The 22,086-nt window shown below is 46.2% G+C and overlaps 2 protein-coding genes across 2 annotated transcripts in view; one reads left to right on the top strand and one right to left on the bottom strand.

Moving 5' to 3' along the window:
- The window catches only part of T265_10011 (hypothetical protein), a gene marked incomplete at both ends in the record, with an annotated part of 15,456 nt that extends 3,942 nt beyond the window's left edge, over nt 1-11,514 (top strand). The window contains one exon of the mRNA XM_009176253.1: nt 11,124-11,514. Coding sequence (XP_009174517.1) covers nt 11,124-11,514 — 391 coding nt within the window. The remainder of the gene's footprint in view (nt 1-11,123) is intronic.
- The window catches only part of T265_10010 (hypothetical protein), a gene marked incomplete at both ends in the record, with an annotated part of 33,531 nt that extends 12,970 nt beyond the window's left edge, over nt 1-20,561 (bottom strand). The window contains 8 exons of the mRNA XM_009176252.1: nt 3,579-3,928; nt 6,022-6,662; nt 11,654-11,785; nt 18,821-19,037; nt 20,086-20,175; nt 20,213-20,296; nt 20,338-20,388; nt 20,433-20,561. Coding sequence (XP_009174516.1) covers nt 3,579-3,928; nt 6,022-6,662; nt 11,654-11,785; nt 18,821-19,037; nt 20,086-20,175; nt 20,213-20,296; nt 20,338-20,388; nt 20,433-20,561 — 1,694 coding nt within the window. The remainder of the gene's footprint in view (nt 1-3,578; nt 3,929-6,021; nt 6,663-11,653; nt 11,786-18,820; nt 19,038-20,085; nt 20,176-20,212; nt 20,297-20,337; nt 20,389-20,432) is intronic.
- Between the last annotated feature and the right edge of the window lie 1,525 nt (nt 20,562-22,086).

The raw sequence follows: 22,086 nt of genomic DNA on the forward strand, positions 1-22,086 counted from the left end.
CCTTTACACTCCTGTCGCAGAGGACAGTACGACTTTACCCCCAGACCGCCTCGTACCACGATTACTCGTAGTACGGGGTCTCGCTGCTCTTGGTCTGGCTGCTCCCCTTTGGCCTTCCTGGCATGGTTGCACCTTGTGGAACGAAGTTCCAGCCAGTGTAGCCCGCAGGATCGTTGCAGCACTGAAGCCCGACCACCACGTCAAGGTGGCAGCTTTAGGTCGGGTTCTACTGATCACGGATCACAGGAGAGCTTCTACTTTCAAACCGATTTTTGGACACAGACTCTATGTGTCGAATGGCATCATTTAGTTCATTAAAATCTTTTTCATCTCTTTGTACTCTGAACATGTCATAATCAAGTCATGAAAATCGGTTATACAACTTTCTGACTCTGCTTTTTTCTCTCCATTCTCAACACTTTTCTGAGCCATTGAGCTTCACCGATTTGAACCGACATAAAAACGAACCGGAGCCGCATAAACCTGTCGGTGCACTTATAAGTCATATTTAAGGATGGATGGTATCCAGATCGAATGTGCTGGTCAACAGTGGTCAAACAACTGGACGCCTGCACATAGTGGGTAACAGATGGTTTGTGCAGGGTCCAATGTGATGCTGTGCGCAAGCCTTTGGTGCCGATATAAATCCGAGGGAACAGAATCGGTGGGCGAATGTGCAGAGGTGCGTCACAAGGTCTCAGCCGGTCTAAACATTATGGCATAACAATCGGCGCCGGCACCAGTTACTTGTTTATCGTCGAAGTACTGACGTCATCTGTCAATTCCTTTAACATAGAACATCCCCCCCGGAATGCGCCATTGATTTGTTACCGGGAGCCGCCCATTAACACATGGTCAACAGAGTAACGAATAAACTGGCCGCACTCAACAAACCTAGCGGCTACTGATGTTCTCATCCACATTCCATTCATATGCGTAGGTATCTACGACCCAAGATAGATCGGTGATTAGGGTGCGAACTTACTGACGAGAAGGTCCTGGTTCGAACCCAACTTCCGCATTTGGGCCGTTCCTGTCTAGGATTGCGGAGCCTGACAGTAGCTCAGTCCGCGTGCTCTCTTCGGGTGGCGTGGCAGCTCGGTCCCGGAAGGATATTATATATTAACGATTATCATTATTGTGAACTCAACAAAGCCAGTGAAACGAGTGGACAATTGAACATGCAGGTCACTTCAAAGTCCCGTTACCCCGCGAAATAAATCAGTGGCAAATTGCCGATCGTATTGAAGCCAGCCTAGGGGATCTAGACTGTTACTTTATGGAGTCAAGCAGATACTAGACGGAACTTTCAGGCCACTGTCGTTTACAGTCTTCCTCCAGTCTTAGCATTCGAACTAAAGAAGGAAGCACTCGGGCTGGAATTTCATCCCTAATGGAATTCATCAGTAGTACATATCCCTGGTCATGCCTGGGATCGGTGCTATAACTGCACGAATACATGTTGAACGCACCAAAATTATCACAGAAATTGATGTATCGTTGTGTAAGGAGTGCTTTGGTAGACGGGTAACTTCATAAAAGTGGCCTCAACCGGTAAAACGTTTCACTTTGGACGCAGTCTGCAATGTCGTGTGCTTGCTTGCATGAAAACACATAGAGCGTTCGCCATGTTTTCCTTTGACAGTCGGCCATTTAGACACAACCCAAATGGTTCGCCCTAGGTGCCCTGGGGTGGCACCCAGTGCCCAGTGAGTTTCTGCGGTGTGTTGATCGCCCTTGTACGAGTACAAGGCGTTAGTTCGCACGAGTCCGTTGCGAATGTGATTGCTGAGTATAGAAAACGGAAAACCAATCAGTGATTGTGCGGTGGTCACGGTCTTTGTAGATGTTGGTGGGATTTGTACAAAAGCGTGCGAAAACTTGTTGCTGCAGGACTGAGGAGGGATAGCCCTCCCACAACGGGAACCTTCTATCGAATAAGCGAAATTCAACGTCGTTGGAAGATTGTACGTTCAGAAACGACGAGTAATATAATGGGAACGTGTGAGGGAGGGAACTGTAAGTTTAACAACCCCCTAATCCTGGGCAGTGGCTAGCGTTCGTGATGGCAATCTTGATTATGCTGTGTAAAGCACATCCAGGGGCGTGCTGCATGTACCTTACCCCCCCCCCCATTTTACGACGTTGTGCACAGTTGTTTCAAACCGTATGACCTTGATAATTGAGGCGACTCTGAACTGACCGCAGTTTCAACCTGTAGGATTCAAATACCAAAACATCAATTAGCGAAGCCCTACAGATTTCCTCTTGTACACATTACCATAAAAGACAACAACCGCACACCTTATTCCAAAGAACTAAACGTGTTACGAGAACTGAGAGTCATTGGTCCATGAAGCACACAAGTAAGTATCGGATTACGCACCGAAAAACACGGAGTAGTTTGGTAAGGGGGGAAAACTTCGAGTGCGTCTGATCCGAATAATCCTGAAAACTCTGAACTGTCCACCTGCCGGTTTTACTCTCTATCAATCCTTGTTCGAAACTGTTCAGCGACCTTACGAGTAGTCGCCAAACGAACTCCGATATCCTTAATATATTCAGAATTACGATAACAAAGTGGTTGTCGCTGCTGTTACATTCTGAAATCGATTGGACTAGCATCGGTTTTCAATTAAGTTCCAGAATATCAACTGCAGACTGGGAGAAAGCTAACAGTTTGGAAGGACTTTGGCAAGTACCACGTCATCGTATGACTAAGAATCGACACTGGGAATCATCAGTTTCCCTCCACATTTATAAACTTGTCAGCAAAAAGCTCCATCATTCCACCCTGAGGGTCGATGAAGGGATTCCAAATTAGAATACTGCGACGGTTCGGTGTGGCAGTCGAAAAGCGTTTCACGACCAGGGACTGATAATCTTCGCTAAAAAAATTGGGTATCAGAAGGAGCTTCTCGGTCACCCATAATTTATGCGCGCGAAAAGCGGTCGTCGGGAAGACATACGGGAGGGAGAGGGTTCCCACTAGTGCATCTCTAGTAAAGGTGTTCAGTGACAGATTCAGAGGAACTGTCATGATCCAGTGAGCCCAGTTCAGCTATTTCGATGATGACGTCCATACTGATCCGGAAAATATTAAACAGGACTTCCAAGGATAGCGTTGTCGTGCTGAAAGACGACAAAAGACATGAATCAGTACTGTCGAAGGCGACAAGGAACCACTTGACCCTCCAGTATTCTCCAGAATTCGTCAGTGGAACCAGCAGGCTTAACCATCGATCGCCGCCACCGGACAGCAGTTATACGGACAGCTCTGGAGCTGATTAATACTGTCATAAAACACAGCTGTCTTAAAGTGAAAGTAGAAATAGTGGCTGTCTGGATAAGTTACATATTTCTCTGGGTATGAGAGGTTCTCCCAAAAACGCATCTCCACCCTCAATAAGGAGCAGAAAACGGTTCGGTTTGTTTCCTCCTTCACGACAATTGAAATGTGCACTCAGAAGGGGTAGATATCACCATGAGACTACGTTTTTCATTCAGCCGGTGGTACCTTCTCTTGTAAGATAGCTGAGAAAGGCCTTTGACAAGATAAAACATAAAGTGCAACATACCTTTGGCTTGTAGAACTCTGCGTAAGAGAGGATAGGACGGACTCGGATATCTTGCGACACTTGAGATCTAAGACATCTGTGGACCTCTCCAAACGAACTTCGTCAAGTGCGTTTGGCAATCTCTCCGGACAAGGAACAGATTCATCAGGAGCGTCCACCGTAAATGACGAGGACAAAGAAGGACGTTGTGTTCGAGCTTTGTGGCGGTGGTGGTGGATGGAATCGCAAGACTGATGGGGCGGTCTTGGTGGTATCGGAGGCAAGTGCTCCGGGGATTTGGTGAGGTTCTCGGTGGATGGGGTTTCCGGTTGATGGTAATGGGTCGGGCGATGATGAGAGCGAGTGGGGGACTGAAATCGCAACAACCAAGATCAATGGTTTAGACACGGTGGCAACCCAAGAGGAGTTTAACAGTAAAGCTATGAGCAAAAGTCGTGGGCTCCAGAAGTGTGTCATGATTCCCCATCATTACCATCATCATCATCATGGACAGCATGATATCAGTGCTCAACACCGATGCTTCACTGCCGTACAACCACGATTTATTTGAAAGCCTTCTTATGAAGGAAAGAATAAGGGTGAACAGGGAAGGGATTTAGTGCTCGCTTACTACAATCATTTCGAGTTGTATACATCTCAAAACACTCAGTCGGGCAATCTGGATAGAAACAGATAACAAGAACTCCCTTGACATCGATTAAAAGCCATATCATGAAGCGTCTCCAACCATGCGGCCCCCATTCTGGTAAGAGAGTTGTACCGACAACACCCAAACTTTTCGTAGTCTCTCCTGCCAGGTCAAGGGCTGGCCACCTCTCTGCTTCCGCCACTCTGAATTGGGCACGCAAAACAGCATTCTCTTCGGCAAACGATGATTTGGCGTGCGTAATACATGACCTAACCAACGCAGCTTCTGGTGTTGGATGCATTCTTCGATGAAAGTCCCCGTTGCACAACCGAACAATCGCTTTTTAATTGCCTCGTTAAGGGGGTTCGCCGTCACCAGCCCACACGGGCTATGGTTCTGAGACAACGGTTGTTGAAGACCTGAAGAAGTCTCAGTTTCGCTGTTCGAACAGGCCAAGTCTCAGTCATGAAACAACCCGCACTGTAGCTTGATACACACATCCCTTGATATTCAGGGATACACCACTTTGACGCCGTACGCGTCTCAAATTAGCACAATGCATACAAGCCCATACAAAAACCACATGTGCCTTCTTTTATTCGGAAACGAGAACGATGCCATCTGCAAATTCCAGATCGACAAGGCTTTCGTCACAGTCTACTTGATTACTGGGGTTTTGAAGACCTTCATAATTCCTCCAAATACAAGAGAGGTGAAAAAAGTGGGCAACGATATTGTGCTCGTCGATAATTTGTACACCATTTCGAAGCATTTTTTATTTGTGAGAATTTCCGACAATCTGCTGACGAACTAATCACCATGGTGCACGAATAACTACGAGGGGCACAATCAGGTGTGGCAAACGAATAAGAAACAAAGTAAACTGGGACTATTTTCTCGAAGGAATACACACAGCGTTGAGGAAGACTATGCTACAGCTTATGAACGGTTTCGCCCCTCTTGGTCTCATCCCCGAGGTTCTAACTAAAAATCCAACTGTGTGAAATTCGCAAAGTACATTCAGTTAAATGCTAATTTGTTTTTAAAGGGGAACGCCACTGAAACCTAGTTATATCTCTAGTTTACAATACTCTTCAACTGCATGGGTTGCATAAAGGCCACCTCATGTTTTAGTTGGCACGATATGCGATATATCGTCGTATATCTGCCTGACAGAGCACAATGCTCTTCGACAGGTCACGACCCTAGGCACAGTCATCGGGATTCAATCAACCTTATGTTCTACTTGAACGTCAACTTGTTTGCAAATCGAGAACTACATTCAGTGGCAATTTACTTTACAAACGACTGTTTTGTTAGCAGTCCCAGACCCGATCCTCTATGCTTCGGACGAAATATCAAATTCTTGTTTGGAGCGAAGAAAAAATTAACTGAAATCTCCTACACCTGTGTGATGGAACGTAGGCAAGTAACCCGTACACCAGCGGGCGAGATGGCTCAGTGGTCAGAGGGCAAATTTACTGACCGGAAGGTCCGACCTCTGCCTCTCAACTTCTCCTGTCTAGGCTCGGGCAACCTGTCAGTATCTCAGCCCTCATGCTTCCCTCGGGTGGCATAGCAGTTAGGCGCCGAAAGGATGGTACAGCTGGACAATCGATCTCTCTCTCTTACCCATACACCAACTTTTGGTATAAAGCTCACACAAAAGACAGTAGCAAAGAGAATAAACTCGTCAGAGAGCTGGATACTTTTCCGCAACCCTAATCTTGTGGACAAAAGCACTTTCTTAAATTCATTAGAGCCATGTATGGATGAGAAAACGAGCAGAGTGGACACATAAGTACGTAGATTTACCTCAGCATCAATGTCTGTAGATAGTGGGAAATTAGTGGTGAGATTGTCCTTGAGGTCTCCCTGCAGTAGAGTGTTATGTTGGAGCGCGTGCAGCTTCTGTGGTGGTCCATCGTCGGAGAATAGCACCTTTGAGGGTTTCGGCATGGTTAAAACGCTGTTGTTGGTGTCCAAGACGACAGATTTCTTCTTGGTCCGGACGATGGGGGTACATAGGTTGGCGGCTGAAGTGTCAAACGGTGCGGGTGGAGTGGGGCTGGCAAGCGCCGTCACCGACTTGTTAGCTCTTTTACAATCGGTCCAAAGTGTTTGAGCCACAGGAATCATATCTGATTCAAAGCTCGAGTTTACCGAGGCGGATTTTGAGGATCGGAGGGTTTGATTCTGATGTCCTCGAGGAATCATCTCGCTTGGACGCACTCCACGGGTTGGAGTAGTTTCACTGGGGCATTTCAAAAATCCAGTCATTGTACGACCATCTTCAACCGTGGGAACATAGACAGAGCAGGTATGAATTACTGGTTCTGGTTGCGGCTCTAAACGAAGTGAAGTGCGATAGTTATCCTCCTCAAGGAACTTTTGTAGTTCTTCGATGTATCGTTGAGCACAAAGATAGGCGTTTATGGTCCCGTCTACGTTAAACGCTGCGGAGAAAATGAATGTGACGGGTAAAAGAACATTTGAGTGGCATAGGTTTCGCCGGTGGGGGGAGGGGAGGACTAGAGCTCACAATGGAAATAAATAAAGTCACAGGGAGGAGTCAGTGAGCGACAAAGAACATTTGCACTAATCACGTGACTAACTTGATTATAAAAGTAGGTTGTTAAAAGCAATTACTACGCCCTCCCCTTGATTAGCCGAGCTATCCTGTGTTCCGTTCGTCATCCCATTCCCAAAGCCATAGCGTGAGTGGACCCATAGACACTGCGTCGTTGAGTGATAAACGAAAAACGATGCCAAGGACAGATTAGAACACTACATAAGCTAGTCACGTGGTCTAAGGAGGTAACACGTGACAGTGAAACGCCAAACGCGCATGCTGGTTGCATCTGCGAATGCTTTAGCCGCATACTGACCGACTTTAGGATGAAATAATACACAAACATGGAAACTACCCACCAAACACGTGGATTGTGTTGTTTCAGATGCAATTATGCTTGTGTAGAAGGGTGCACGTCAACGACCACCCTTCCCGTTTCGGTCACGCGCACAGCTTATTAACTGAAGGCCACTGTGATACAACCAAAATCTGTCGGATTGGAAGAACACACCTGCACAGAGAGTACACGAGCTGTGTAGGTTGGGTAGCACAGTGTGTAATGTATGAATCATGTAGGGCGAGTGATGGAGAGGTGGGTTTCGTATGTGAAACGGTCAGCGTCAACGTGACAGTGGAAGTTTAACTCGTGGGTTTACATCTACGATTGATTTTAGACAGAACACAAGTAGGGTCAGTCAGGAAAAACGTCAGTATGAACAACCGACGACCAGCGATCGACGAACCAGGGAATAGTTTATGCGGCGATCGTAGCTGTCCGACATTCGACGCATCTAGGGCTGTACGTCATCCAAAACCGACCGATAATCACGGTCGTATCAGTTCCAGTTTAGTCTAATGTCTAGTCTAACACCTGGAATTCCTTTTCACCTTATTGGTTGTTGATCAGGTGGCTGTTGATCTGTTCGCCGAGCTTGACACCCAACTGCGCACTGATGACATCTCCTCGTATGGTGATGAAACGTTTGCAAGCAATTGCCAAGTTCGGCGAACAGATCAACAGCCACCTACCCGATCAATAACCAATAAACTCACCCGAGCTACCAATATTTCAACACATTCCCTTTCACCTTGTATGCTCCGGCTCCCTAACCCAAAGCGGCTGCCCGTTGAACTCAACAGCTAATCACCGCTTTCCAGAATGCTATGCTTTATGCTTCGATCTTCCACACTGCAATGTCATTCATTCGAAGTGTCCAACTAGCACCCACCTCTGAATATCAAGGTTACGTTCGATCGCACTTGGTTGTCAACTAGTGATCGTGTTTTCTTGCATTTCCAACCACCAGTGGCTACGAAGGATCGCCGTGGACTTACGTAGAATCAGTTCTGTGTACACAACGTCCGGATTGTATACAACGTTGGCTTTAATCAATCAGAGGATAAGTTTGAGGCATTGTCCCCTTTAGCCACAAATTAGGACTGATAGGACACAAGAGGTCATGTGGTAATATTACCCGAACTCTCTTTAGTTGCGGACGTGAAAGATGAGTCATATAATCGTAACGCACTACTCATAAGGTTGCTGAAAATTCTTCGGCAGTTATATAAAGTAGAGTAGAAGCAGACAGTGTTGAACAGATACCGATTGTTTGATTCATGCAAGTCACCTGATCGGCGCTGGCCTGCTTCAGCTGCTATTGTGCACAGCCGGAGCTGATTTGCTTTGATCAGCAGTGTCCCGCTTATCGATAAAACCTTGGAGTTTGGCTTATGTAACAGGATTTAGAAGGACTTCACCCGGCTATTGGCGATGCACGATTGCAAAGTGACCTCTGACCTAACGACTGTCCTGATAACATTCAGATTACAGACACATTCCAGAATGTGTTCTACGCCGCGTTCCACTGTCTGTCCGTCCCGCAAGTGCGAGTGGCCGAACAGCTGCAGAACTCACAGATTAAACGAGAGGCAGATAAGTTAGAGCAGAGCGAATCCTAGGGCTGCAGGTATCAGATGTAAGTCGGTCGGCGTTCACGTGATTACCTTTGAACTGAGGGAGTAAATAAACATCGTCCTTGCTGATTGAATGAACCGGGGTCGGTTGAATCCCGACTCTACTATGAACCACCGTGAAGCACTCAGGATTTTCTTCAAACGTTAAGGCAAACGTTAACATCTCACATCTATTAGTTCCAATAAACAGGGACAGATATTTGCTACTACCAGATGAACCTCTGCATCAAGTTGGTGCAGCTGTGGGTAATGAATCGAAAAACTATCGAGGGCCACGACCAAACAAAGAACTTGGAGCTACTGGCCTTACATCTTTTGTTTATCGGTACAGTTCAGTTGCTGAGATGAAACGGCTTCGCAGGCATTCACTTTTACGTCTCGAATAAGGAAGTAAAGTTATCGGCCTTTTCAATAACTGTTGGTTTTGTCCGCAAACAGAGGAAAGGACACACCGAGGTACCACTGACGCTACCACATACAAGTAGGTTAGTTGGAACAGAGTTAAATATCAAGACCAGCACAAAATGGAGAGATGAACAAATAAAGCAAGGAGGAGAGCATACGTCTTTTCTGTTCACGGCTAACAACCAGGACAAAATGACAAACAAATGTCATGTGGAGTCCTCGTTTACATGTCGAAACTAGATTGCTGTGCAACATTAGACGCCACATGTTGTTGTGTGTCTATCAGACATTCTTCCCGTGATCCCCTTGACCCATTGGCCAGTTAAAAGAACTGTGGTCTTTTCAAAACGTCCAACAATAAAAGACGATTATCCCTAGCCCGGTGCGTGTGTTTACCGTATCAGCTATCAACTGGCACAGCGTGAGGTCGGGTAGGGCGACATGGGGTGCAAACGCTACCTGATTTCGGCTCATTGGTGAAAAAAAAGCAAGCAGGTCCAGTTCAATAACATTTCGGTTCAGTGTGCAACAAAATCGGCTGAACGGGATACAGAGAAAACAGGTAAAAGGGTTTGATGAACAGAAGCTGAATTACACGTTGTGGGCCAAATAAAGGATTTAAATATGCATCTAGACACCCCCCTGAAGAATGCTGAGAAACAGAGACGCCTCATAGGCCACACGAACCTCTTGCTCCGAGCTAGCGAACACCAGATCATCTGATATGAGCTACATTGTAGGGTGAGCCACCAAATGATAGCCAAAACCAGGCCCTCAGTTTTCGCACAAGGAACACACCAAACTACTATCCAGGCGTTTCGGCATAAGTTGAATGCACTCGCCGCATGGCGTGGCAGCTGAAAATTTCAAACAACAACTGCAGAGGCGAACCGAACCTGTGAGTTCCAAGTTCACTGACGTACGCCCTACGCGGACAGTCCTGGTTGCCACTGGCATGGGGACGATGTAAAAAGATTTACGAAACCAAGTGACGCCCATAGTAGCCAGCGTAAGCAGTTTAAGGGAGCATGACGGGTTTCATTCCATGTGACAAACTTCTTACCGCATTCTAAACATGAATGCCAACAGACACTCAATGCACCTCACCAGTAGTCTTAATCCAGTGGCGGTAGCCTTTCAGCACGTAGCTGATATCCAAACCGCCGAAGGCGAAGGGGTTCAGATTCTATCAGACCTTTCATCCCTACAGCAACTTAGAGGGGTAAGTTCGCAGTACGAAACTTTGGATCAGGTCTTTCGTCTGTACACAGCTTGAACGAGTTTCCAATGTTCGACTGTCTTCATGAACCATTTACTCAATCAACAATCTAAAACGCTAATAAATGTGGATACGGAGCCTAACCATGAGGTTGAATGAACTGACTAATCACATGGATTAGCTGATTCGAAACGGGAAATTAGTCCTGACTAATAAATTAAATCAAATTACGGTAGTTCGTCGGTCTTATCGAATTCCAGTTATAATCCCAAAAGAATTAATGCGCGACTTTCCGGTAGGATGGATTCGTACAAACGTCACCATCGAAGCCGCTACACCCACAAAACTAAATGAAGGAGGCATATGTTGTGTCCGGATACATTTTGATCACCAACAAACACCGGAACACAATATCCTGCACTAGGGACCTATTCGACAGGTTCTGTTAATGGATACGAAAGACGGGGTCGCTCTACACAGAGTACTACCGATTGGTGGAAAAAAAAAGTTCGGATATTCGCTAATTGATCAGGTGACTGCCTATCTATACGCCGAGCTTGGCAATTGATTTCCAAATGTTTCGTCACTATTCGAGGAGACATCTTCAGTGCGCTGAGAAAGTATTAGGAAACGGTTAGAACAGGTGAGTCCAGATTGCTAGGGTCGAAAAAGTGAGTTAGTCCAGATAGTTTGACATGAGCTTTCAAGTTTGACGCGCAAGACTGTTGTTGCCTATCCAGTGTTCAGTAGTGAGGCGTGCAACAGACGTGTTTTGGATCAGATCGAACCTAAGATAAAGCTGTGCTGTACTCGGATCGTACAACAGTTACAAGGGACAAACGGTGAAGAGGCAAAGTGTACGGCTTTAGGGTCGATTTTTGCGAATTCTCGAGAGAAAACGATCATAGAACGCTTAACAGCCGATCGTGCTACCCACATACACAAGCATGAGGTGGGTATCAATAGGAAAAGTAACTCAGCCTTGTCACAATCTGGGACAAATAGTGTTTCAGCTGCTTTCTTTTGGTCATCCCGGCGTGTGGACCGGAGTTTGAACCAGCGCGGATCACGGGCTCGAATACCATATTCAAAACGAAAAGGGTGGAGCATGAAATCCAATGCGGTGTTGCTCATTTGATTGTACTGGTGTATAAAACCGAAATAATTGTAATTAATGAGCATTTAATGATTAGTAGCCAAACAGAACGGAATGAATTTGGGTAGTGAAAGGGAGTGTGCGTGAGACATATTTCAACTGGACTGATTTGGCAACTTACGATATTCCGACTGTTGAAAATAAGCAATGATATCAATGATGGTGTTGATCTTGGATGTCCAAATGGCCGTTGGCTTTCCGCCAACTCGAGGATGCGCCACATTGGTGTACGTGAGATCAGAAAGATAGAGACCTTGTAAAAAGGAGAAAGCGGAGTGCAAAAAAAAGAAATTCGATGCTGCATCGTACCAGATTGAAGGAAAAGGCTAACATCAGAAAAAAGTGGGTTCTGACGACCCTGAAAATGTTTTGGGTATTTCCTAATCGGATGTTGCACACCTACGTTTGAGGGGACCGAGTGGAAACTTTCAGGTGACACGACTGAGCAGGAATTCGCCACAGAGACACGCCGAATATGGCCGCGGCATTGGAGAAACCAAGTGTAAACACGAACTGCGTTGCCACCATTCTCATGCGTCGAGAGTTACTGGATTATACACAGTACGTCTGGCCTAAAGAGCACTCGGTCACGGTGTCCCCATCGAACGTTTCTAAATACACGAACCAAACTGTCTAACGAATTTGGGCCGCCAGGTTAGCAAGGCTGAGGTCAGCAATGACACCCTCCGCATCCTATCTTCCCAAGGAAGTAGGTCGCCAAACAAAAGAGCTGTGTTGAACAAATGTCTGTGGCGGGCTGGCTTTGAGACGAAAGCAGAATAGCTAACACGCTGTGATGGCAGAATATTGTCGAAAAATCTTGCCGAATTATGAAAGCTTTGAATTTTCCACCCTTCAGGCACTAGCTGGGTGTCATCAGTCAGGATTAGAAACTCGCCACTGATGGTAGTGCGGTTGTGAACCGTTGTCTAGCCGGTGAACCGGTGGAGCAGACACACATCGAACCACTATACTTCATTGAACTCACTACATATGCCTCGAGACGTCAACGAACTGTTTGATTTCTTGTGCACTCCGTCCTGCAAACTCACTGCTCGATCAGGCCATGACCTGCTACAGTGTCCCATAAAGCGCCTGACTGAACAGGAGCACTGTTTTATTATGTTCATGTAAACGATTTTGATGGACATTTCATATGGTAATAGATGTATGTAATACATACGTACATATATGGGGCGAGATGGTCCAAGCGGTTAGAGCGCGAATTTACTGACCAGAAGGTTCGTGGTTCGAACCCGACCTCTGGCTTCTCTAATTCCCCTGTCTAGGCTTGGGCGACCTGGCAGTATCCCAGCCCTCGTGCTTCCTTCGGGTGTCATGGCAGCTAGGCACCGGAAGAGTGCTAAAGCTGAGCGTATGTAATACAAATACATAAGTATTATTGAGGGGCTATCAGTGCTAATCGATTGAAAAGTTCACTAAGCAATTGTAATTATGTCCTGCCTCAACACCAGGCCAATGTGAAAAAACAAGTGTTTCAACCAACCCAGATTTAGCATGTGTATCGTTTGTATTCGAATATGTGGAAAGTGCTGGAAACTGCCGACGAACGCGTTCTGCACCTGATTATAGACAGCTTTGGCATGGTTAGCTGTTTAATAAGCTGACACATCAGAGACATTCCACAGGCATCCAACGCCTCCGTATTTCCTCCAAGAATACTAATATGGATGATACAACTACTGAGAATAGTATCCTTTCAACTGCGATACCTTTTCCGTGCACAGCTGCCACACAACCGAAAGAAGAGGGATATTTTCAAAGCCTAGGCAGAAAAGCGTTCGGAACATAGACTTTCCAATCAGCGGCTTCGCGGCCTAACCACTAAGCTATACCCAAACACAACGTCCAACTAGTGCTTGAAATGGAAAAAGCTGGTAGAGGTTTCAAACGTTGGAATAGGTAAGTTGTGGAAAACATAGTACCACAATTGGTTTCCGAAGTTGTCATCGGCATCGGTGATCCGGAAAATAGCTCGTGTGAGTCCAATGAATAGTTTTACGAGCAGAACGCAATAAGCCCGTTCCATGATTGATAGCAGATGACATTGACAGTGCTGTTCCCACAATCCTCCACGAGGAAATTTTAAAAAAAATCACTGATTATATTGCTGTCAGCCGATGACAGAATGACTGGTGTGGAAGTCGAGAAGCCTGTTGGAATGCCCATAAGAGTTTTTCTCATCAGTCATGACTTAGTGAAGGAGCCTTTGAAAACAGACTCCCCCGAAGGAGGCCTCTTGAGCCTCTTGAGGCCTCTTAAAGCTGAAGTAAAACGACTGGTGTGGTAGGACATTTCAAAGAGATCACGAACCACACAGTAGCATGTGCCTACGGTTTCCAAATTCTGAAGTTGCTCGTAATGAATATTTTTCCGGCTAAGGGCGCCTCCATGTGTTTGAGTTTTTCAAACCAGTTTCGTAAAGGCCATCTAGATCGGAAGCAGATGTCCGAGCGAGTTGAACGAGTAGTTTGACATTATTTTCAGCCCGGGCACTCGGAAGCATAGGGTTGCACGCGAAACACACGCACAAAAAGTCCCTCGAACAAACAAATCTATTTTGGCAATTCAACTGTTCTGACAAAACGAAACTAACTGTGCACGTCTAACGAGGGGCCGAGGGCTGACGTTTAGACACAGCGACCCTAACAACTGACATGTAGCAACCGGCAGACACACACACACGGGTTGCAGCAAAAGCATGGCTAAAAAGCGACGAAAGTATGGCCTAGAAACCTTTCTACAAAAAGATTAGCGAGGTGTCCAGAAAAGAAAACTGCGATGCCAATCAAAGGATGGACACAAGAGTGCAGCAACCATACGAGAGGCCTGTTAGTCCGGACTAGTCCGCCGAGGACAGTTCACAACAAACATTTGGGAATGGGAGACAAGACGTCATAAAGAAGTTCGTAAATGAGGAAACTGCATTCACTTTAAGAACCACTTTACTATCCGCTGTGTGAGATGGACAGCACAACAAACGTTTCTGACCCAGGGTACTAATTCCAAAGAGGTAGTCTTGTCACTGATGTTATCCGGATTTTGTTCAGGTTTGTCTCCACAGATTTGTCACTTTGAATAGATCGGAAAGTAAAAACGCACGCCTGATATAGCTCCATGGTTAGGACGAGAAGATACGTGATTCGAACCTAAACTCAGCAACTCAACCGCCCTTATCTAGGCTCCGGCAACTTGGTTGTATCTGTCCTCGCGATTCCTTCGAGTAGCACGGTACCTGGACACCGAAAGCATGTTACAGTTGATCGATTATTGTTATTGTCATTATTATTAAAGACGCACTACCAAAGCGCACGCCAACACTGGCATCAGCCTCCAGTGCAGCTGAGTACATCTCTGTGAAAACGGTGCGGCAAATCACCACGCCTCAGGTTCGATGTTTGATGGCCGGACTTTGAAGGAATCGATCAAAACGGATCGTAATCGCAAGCACTTAACTGCGGACATGAATGCATCTAATCACACCGGACACTATGTAGTGTATGATGTCCACTGTTACTCACTAACAAATGCACTGCCACCAGGAGATCTCTACAAAGAGAAGTCATTAGATTGGAGAGTGCACAACAGTGTTCTAGCGACGACCTGAGGTGCAATGACACAAAAAAGACCATATGTCCGTTTCACCTATTAAAGTTAGCAAATAAGTCACCGCAAAATATTCTTTGGAAGATATGCTCCATGATTTTAGATGTTGGCACCTCCAACGAGCGCACTCTTTTGCCTCCGAAGAATGAAGACCTCAGAGAGGCAGGCGATCTTCCTCAGTCCCGCTAGTACGTTACTTGGGGAGAGGCAAACATACCACCGCGAAACTCCAACGGGAGAGCACAAATGTGCGGCGATCAAATCCACAGACAGATGGCAGCCCGGTATGGATCAACGGCCTTGTTAATCCGTGGATAACCTCAAAGACTTTTCAACATCTGCTTCATACCCATCCAAATCTGGAACCCACCAACTGAGGTCTTATCTCAGAGGTGGCCACTTTCGATTCACAAAACACAGAGAAGGCACACACAAAACTGTCACCTCCGAAATTCCGGCGACGCTACACTGAGTTGTACACCCTTTATTGAACCTTCTCTAAGACAGTTAAGAAAATTTTCCGGGCAGTGGACTGCTTTCGTCAGTAGTCTTCTATCGGATGTGTCTAAAACAAGCCATCCCTGCGCAGTTGGCAGAAAATATGGCCTTTGGTCGTTACTTCGAGATGAGCTCCAGGAGGAATCAAGTGAAGTTATATGTGGGAGCAGATATTCCCCCACATAGAAGTATAAGAACCTCTAATCCATTTGTGCATACACCAACACAGAACCGTCGACATAACCCACACAGGTAGGAATTTAGGGATGAATTTTATGGGTCTTAAAATAATGACATATGCACTATTCGTTGTTAGTTTCGTGAACTCTGAATTTACACCGGGGGGAGGTAACGTGAGAAATCCTGCAGCGAGAAAGCTTGTACCGTATAGGAAAGAACGCGGCACCGGATGCTGCCGACCTCGAGACTTGTTCCCCTTCTATTCCTACAGAGCACTCGTAAGTAATAATAATAATAATAATAACAATAATTCAGATATAACATCCTTTCTGGGCCTAGCCGTCATGATACCCGAAAGAAGCACGAGTGTCGGGATACTGCCAGGTTGCCCAAGCCTGAATAGGGGATGCGGGGGTCATGTTTGAGCTACGGAACTTCCGGCCTGTAAATTCGCGCTTTAATCGCTGAGACATCTAGAGGTCTGTGAATGAATATCGAACAAATGGACCCGAACAGAAGCATAAAGCAAGTGTTTCGGACGAAAAACCTTCAGTAACAAATGGAAAGTTATTTGTACATCTCGGGCTTCCCTTAAGGGGTCTTGACCAAACTCAAGGTCCGAGGGGTTCAAGAAGTTAACCGAAACAAGGCCACCCCATGACAGACAACTTTAGTCATTTCATCAGTAAGAATGCCCAATTCACTTCACAACACATGCTGTAATCATGTGACCTTCCAGATATTCTCACCGGTAAAACAAGTGGAAACAACCTGGGAGACATGCTAAAGAACAACTACGTTGCAATCCTGCAAGTTCTCAAAACGCACATGTGATTGATGTGTGCATTTGCCTGGCGGTATCAGTCGACTGCATACCATCAGTCTCCTCTCATCGTCTGGTACCACGACCGAATGACGAACCGACCAGGATAAGTACTTTAACAGTGTAGATGGTTGAACAGTGAGACCAAGTGGGGATAGGATATTCGTCGGAAACGTCGGTTTGGCCAAACTACGTCCGGCCATGAGTCACGTGCTATCAGTTCACGGGACGTGCGTTCCACTAGGAACTACCAACAACGTATGGGTAGTTCACTGGTGAATTTGTCAAATCAGCTAGACCAAGAGGTTTAGCTCAGCGCAGTCAGCTACAAACAATGTACCAAGTGCATTTTGGCAGCAGTGGGGGAAAAGAGTGCTGTGATGTAAACTGTCTTATGGCAACGTAGCCTATGAAGCGTGAGTAGCTCATGCATCATGAGAGTTTCTTCTTTTGAAAACCACATAGCGTACCTCAGCATTGCAAATCCTATCTTCCCATCAGGCACGATCAACGTTTTAGGGGCACTGGAGTTGTCACATACCCCATGCGCGTATAGGCCACAGCATTGTCTGCGGTTCGTTTTACAACGTAAAACGAACACCCAAAGTCTGTTCAACGGGCGGTTTTACGGACGCAGTGCCTGGGTGGAGTTGGGTAATGCCGCATCGCAGGCGAAACTTTTAGCATTATGTAAGGTTGCGCTGACCTTGTTTAATTGCGAAGTGACATCCAATGGTGCGGCAGTTGGGAAGAGTCCAGAGGACGATTCTGATAAATTCGTTTGACTCCAAAAGCTGCAAAACTCTCAAATACCTCTAGATGGTCCCAGAAAGGAGATGAGGAAAGCGACCCCAAAAAGAGTGTCAGTCAACCACTGGTCAACGCCATCGGTAACTGATCACAGTGTGGTCAATTTGGGTCTGTGGTTGGCAGTTGCTGGATGGTAGCATACAGGCAGAGGATTTCGGTTATGTGGGAAGTTAACCCTCAAGGAAACAGTTTGCGGCGGGCACATAGCTGAAGCAGTTGTTCGTTGCTGTCTGCACATGCCGATACCAATTCCAATCGATTACCCAAATGAATATCCGATGCGCTAAGACTGCAGGTTTGTGCATTCAAATATCCGGAAACCACCTACCATAACGGGACACTCAAGGCGTCATAAAAGTTGTCTTTGAGAGCACCAGAGCCATAGTCGGTTAGAGTATAATCAGAGATGACAAACAGACAACGACCAGCTTCTTGTTTGTGAGGTTCTTTCACGAACTGTGCCAGACGAACCGCACAGAGGCGACTATCAGCGGGTGTCATTCAAGTAGGGAGCCTTTCGCCCGGTAGCTCAGACCGCTGCCAACACCTACACAGCCTGCCACAGCGGCCTCTGGACCGTGACAGGTGAAGCCTTAGACGAGAGGAGGGTGGTGGGTGGTAGTTAGCTAAACCGTTTTGCCTTGATTCTGATTTCCCCTTTCTTACAACTAGCGTAAAACCACTTCAAGCAAGTCCAATGTGTGAACTAGAGCAGCGCGTTGTCTTGCTTGCGAGTAATAATACTAAATAATCGTCCAGCCATAAAGTCCTTTCGGTGCATAGCTACCATGCCACCCGAAGGGAGCACGAGGGCTGAGAAATTGTCACGCCATACTACTAGGATGGTCACGTCTCACGAGGACTACGGTGTGTTGAAGTTTTCCATTTCAGCGACAAGTTTCAAAGAAATTTGGCCATTGTGAATACAGGTCAAAAGACCTAGAAGAGGGGTGCTTCGAGGTTTGTGTTTTCCATTAAACTTCCGAAAACGAGATGTGGACCTGAAAATGACTCCAGGGCAACTTAAACGAAATTAGCGTTTTACACTAGGAATCAGGCAGGCTCCCGCACCCATGAGTGTCTGGAAGACGACCCACAAAGCTTCATGGCATTATTAAGCAGAAACCATATCTACACCGAATAAATAAGCGAAAAACTACACACCCCCACCACACAAACTCACATTAGTGTGCGTTTCGACATGATGATTAGGTAACTTTCAGCACACACTGACGGTGTATCTACAAACACAACTATTTCGACCAACATCCCGGGCCGGCTAGGGGAGAATTCAAAAGGAATAAGCCAAAGCTACCAAAAAGGTGAACTGCAATTAATCAAACTGTTTACCGAGATAGGGTATGCCCGGTAGCGATATGGAATTCATATGTTCCCGCTGACGTCGACAATTGTCATTCTGACTGAATAGTTCCTCCAGTCTACGGTAGGCCGCACGATCCTTGTTGGGCAAACCGTCCCATGTGTGTCTCAGGCGATAGATACATTCGACTTGTAACGCCGACACAATAGACATGGCAGAATACAAGTTGTTGTAATCGACGAGTTTCTGTCGGAATGAGAGGATAAAAGCAGGGGGTTGAAGCAACAAAACAGGGAATTGTGTGAGCCAAATATCGAGATTTTGGACAACTGGTGCGCCCGTGTGTCTCAACGATCTCTGTGACGATTCAGACAGACGGCTGTCTACAGCTTGGTCTCAACCTGGTGTGTGCGGTGGATGCCGATTGTCTGTGTTGTCTGGTTCATGAACGAGGGTGTGTGTGTGTGGGGGTATCGAGATTTTGGACAACTGGTGCGCCCGTGTGTCTCAACGATCTCTGTGACGATTCAGACAGACGGCTGTCTACAGCTTGGTCTCAACCTGGTGTGTGCGGTGGATGCCGATTGTCTGTGTTGTCTGGTTCATGAACGAGTGTGTGTGTGTGTGTGTGTGAGTCAGCCACAGAGTCGCATTATCCCACGTGTCCTTAGTCCAGATATCAGGCAGTGTTCTTCCTCATCATATGGCGGTGCCAGCAAACGAGGGCAAACCCGCAGTTGTACCTGAGTGATTAACTAGAACCCTACCCCAATGTCCGCAGAATAGAACATTCTCAATTAGTAATTTGAACAACCAGAATCGCCATGGGAACTAAAGTACCTGATACCGCGGGGAGAAGAGGAACAGTCCTCGTGGTAGTATCTTCCAGAAACACGGTAATAATAAAAACTAGCCTTTCGTATGGACCTTTTCGTATCTCCGCTTTCACCTGCGAACTAAGTAATATTTTAAAAAATAATCGTTCAGTCTTTCGGTGCCTAGCTGCCATGCAACCCGGAGGAAGCGAAAGGACTGAGATGCCGCCAGGCTTACGAAGTCAAGACAAGAGTGGTCGAGATGTCGATGTTTGATTCAATCCACGGACATTCAGGTTCCTAAGTTCGCGCCTTAACCACCGACTATCTCGAACGCTCCCTTATCATTACCGCTCTTTTGAATCATGGCCCGCTCTCATCTGTACACGAAAGTTTCTCATACACTCCTGCACAGTAGAAGCGAGAAGAATTGGAACACATAGATAATAAGTAAATGACAGTCAGTTCTTGTAACTAACCTTGGCCATTTTGATGAAAAACGCCAGCAATTCTGTACGTTTGGAAACGCAAGAGTATTTCAGAATTTCCTTCTGAACCCAAAAATTGATCTGACAGAGAAGTAAAAAACGAATGAGAAGCTCGTACCTGGTTAAACCAACGGGTGGATGCGACAATGTTGGGTGCGTAAATATGCTTCTCTTTTCCGTTCCATTTAAGGCTGGAAAATTCCTATTTACAAACGTTTTCGATTACACAAACGAATGACTCACTTCACGTTTGATTGCTTTGAAAAGTGAGAGCTCAATCAGGGTGATTTGTTTCTAGTTGGAGGGAAGGGTGTGAATCAAGGACACAGTGGACTTACAGCAAAGATATCCGGACCAGCCTTGGTGATATCTGCGATAGCAACGTCCTCGGTAAGAGATGACAGGTCTGGAACCTCGGATGATGAGGTAAGAGGACGATAGCTTGTAGTATTTTTCATATAGTCCATCATTTGCACCAGGGCAGTGTGGTTAATTTCAACGAGTGACGGCGATGAATCAGCGAACCGAGCCCATAGTCAGGAATGATGACAAAGTGAGAGGGCTAAAGCAAAGTACAGGGACGGCAAATGATGTAACGAAAACCGACGGACATATGGGAAGAACTTGTAAACAGGAAACAGTGTTACTCCGAGGGACGTCACTAAAGACGATCACGAAAACAAGACAACAAGGATTTGCGCAGCAAGATGCTTTGCCCTCTGCAACGCTCAAGCTGGGTTGGGCAGTTCACTTGAGACATGGTTGAAAATGAGATCCTTAAAAAGCTTTTCAACCAGAAAGAAAGTTAATAACAACAGAACACAGAAAGCTTGTCTCTCACAGGAGTGATATGATTTTAAGCACCGAGCGGTCAGCGGTTCCGCATGAGAGAAGTGAAGAAAGACAAAAATAGGCAGAGTTAAATACCGCGGTTCCATGCATTGTTGCAAACTATTGTGTTGAATGTTCCACTGTTCGTTTGTTGTAGCGTCCAGTGCAATAGCAAAAGACGAACTTTAGGCAGGCTGTGCTCCTGTATGCAGGCTAGTCTGTGAGAACTGACCGATTCGTCAATCGAAGCTTATCTCTCCTTGGGCTTACTAGGAATCCCAAATTTCCGAATCTCAAGGTGGGATCAAACGCTTGTTCTGTACCAGGTTCTCCCACTAACGGATAACTTGACGTCATGCAAGCGCTACGGATATAAAGGGTGCGCTTCAGCTAAGTTAGAGGGTACTTTGTATGCTACCTGCAGAGCCCCTGATCAACGTCGTAAATACACTGAGTGCTGAAGAACAACCTTTCGATCCTATGGGTGTTATTAAGGGATGTATTGCCATTTGCTTGAATATTCCCATGGTTTGAAAAATAACACAGCGACGAATATTATTGTCTTCGGGATCTCGTCATCAGGTCAGTACATATCTAATGATTAAAACAGGAACGAGAAATGAAGTAAGCTGCGAAGATTGGTTAATGAAATGCAAAACGTGGAGATACGAACGATTGGTTGTCTGCGCTCCCCCCCCCTCCCATGTCGCACCTCGTTGGATGTTGAGACAGTGAACGCTGAGTCTGCCTTGGTCGTGTGACACGAATCAAGCGGCCAAGTCACTCAACAGCCCTATTCACTGTCTCACAGCATCTAACTAGATGCAAGATGGGGGGAGCGCAGACAACTAATCGTTCGTGTCTCCACGTTTTGCATTTCACTAACCAATCTTCGCGGTGCATTTCACTTTTCGCTCTCATTTTAACCATTAGATATGTATACTGACCTGATGACGAGATCCCGAAAACACAGCGCAAACACGACTGTTTACTGGGATCCAGTCCAGTAAGACGTTTCCAGCCTTGGGGATGAGTGCAACTCTCACACCACGAGCCATTGCGTCAGCATCACCGGACACTGGAAGAGTGAAATGTGGAACATTTGGGCTCGTCCTACGCGGCTTGAGGAGTACGACCGAAGTGGAGTCTTGTATGCGTGTT

The sequence above is a fragment of the Opisthorchis viverrini genome, assembly GCF_000715545.1.
Source record: "Opisthorchis viverrini unplaced genomic scaffold opera_v5_326, whole genome shotgun sequence".
NCBI lineage: Eukaryota > Metazoa > Platyhelminthes > Trematoda > Opisthorchiida > Opisthorchiidae > Opisthorchis > Opisthorchis viverrini.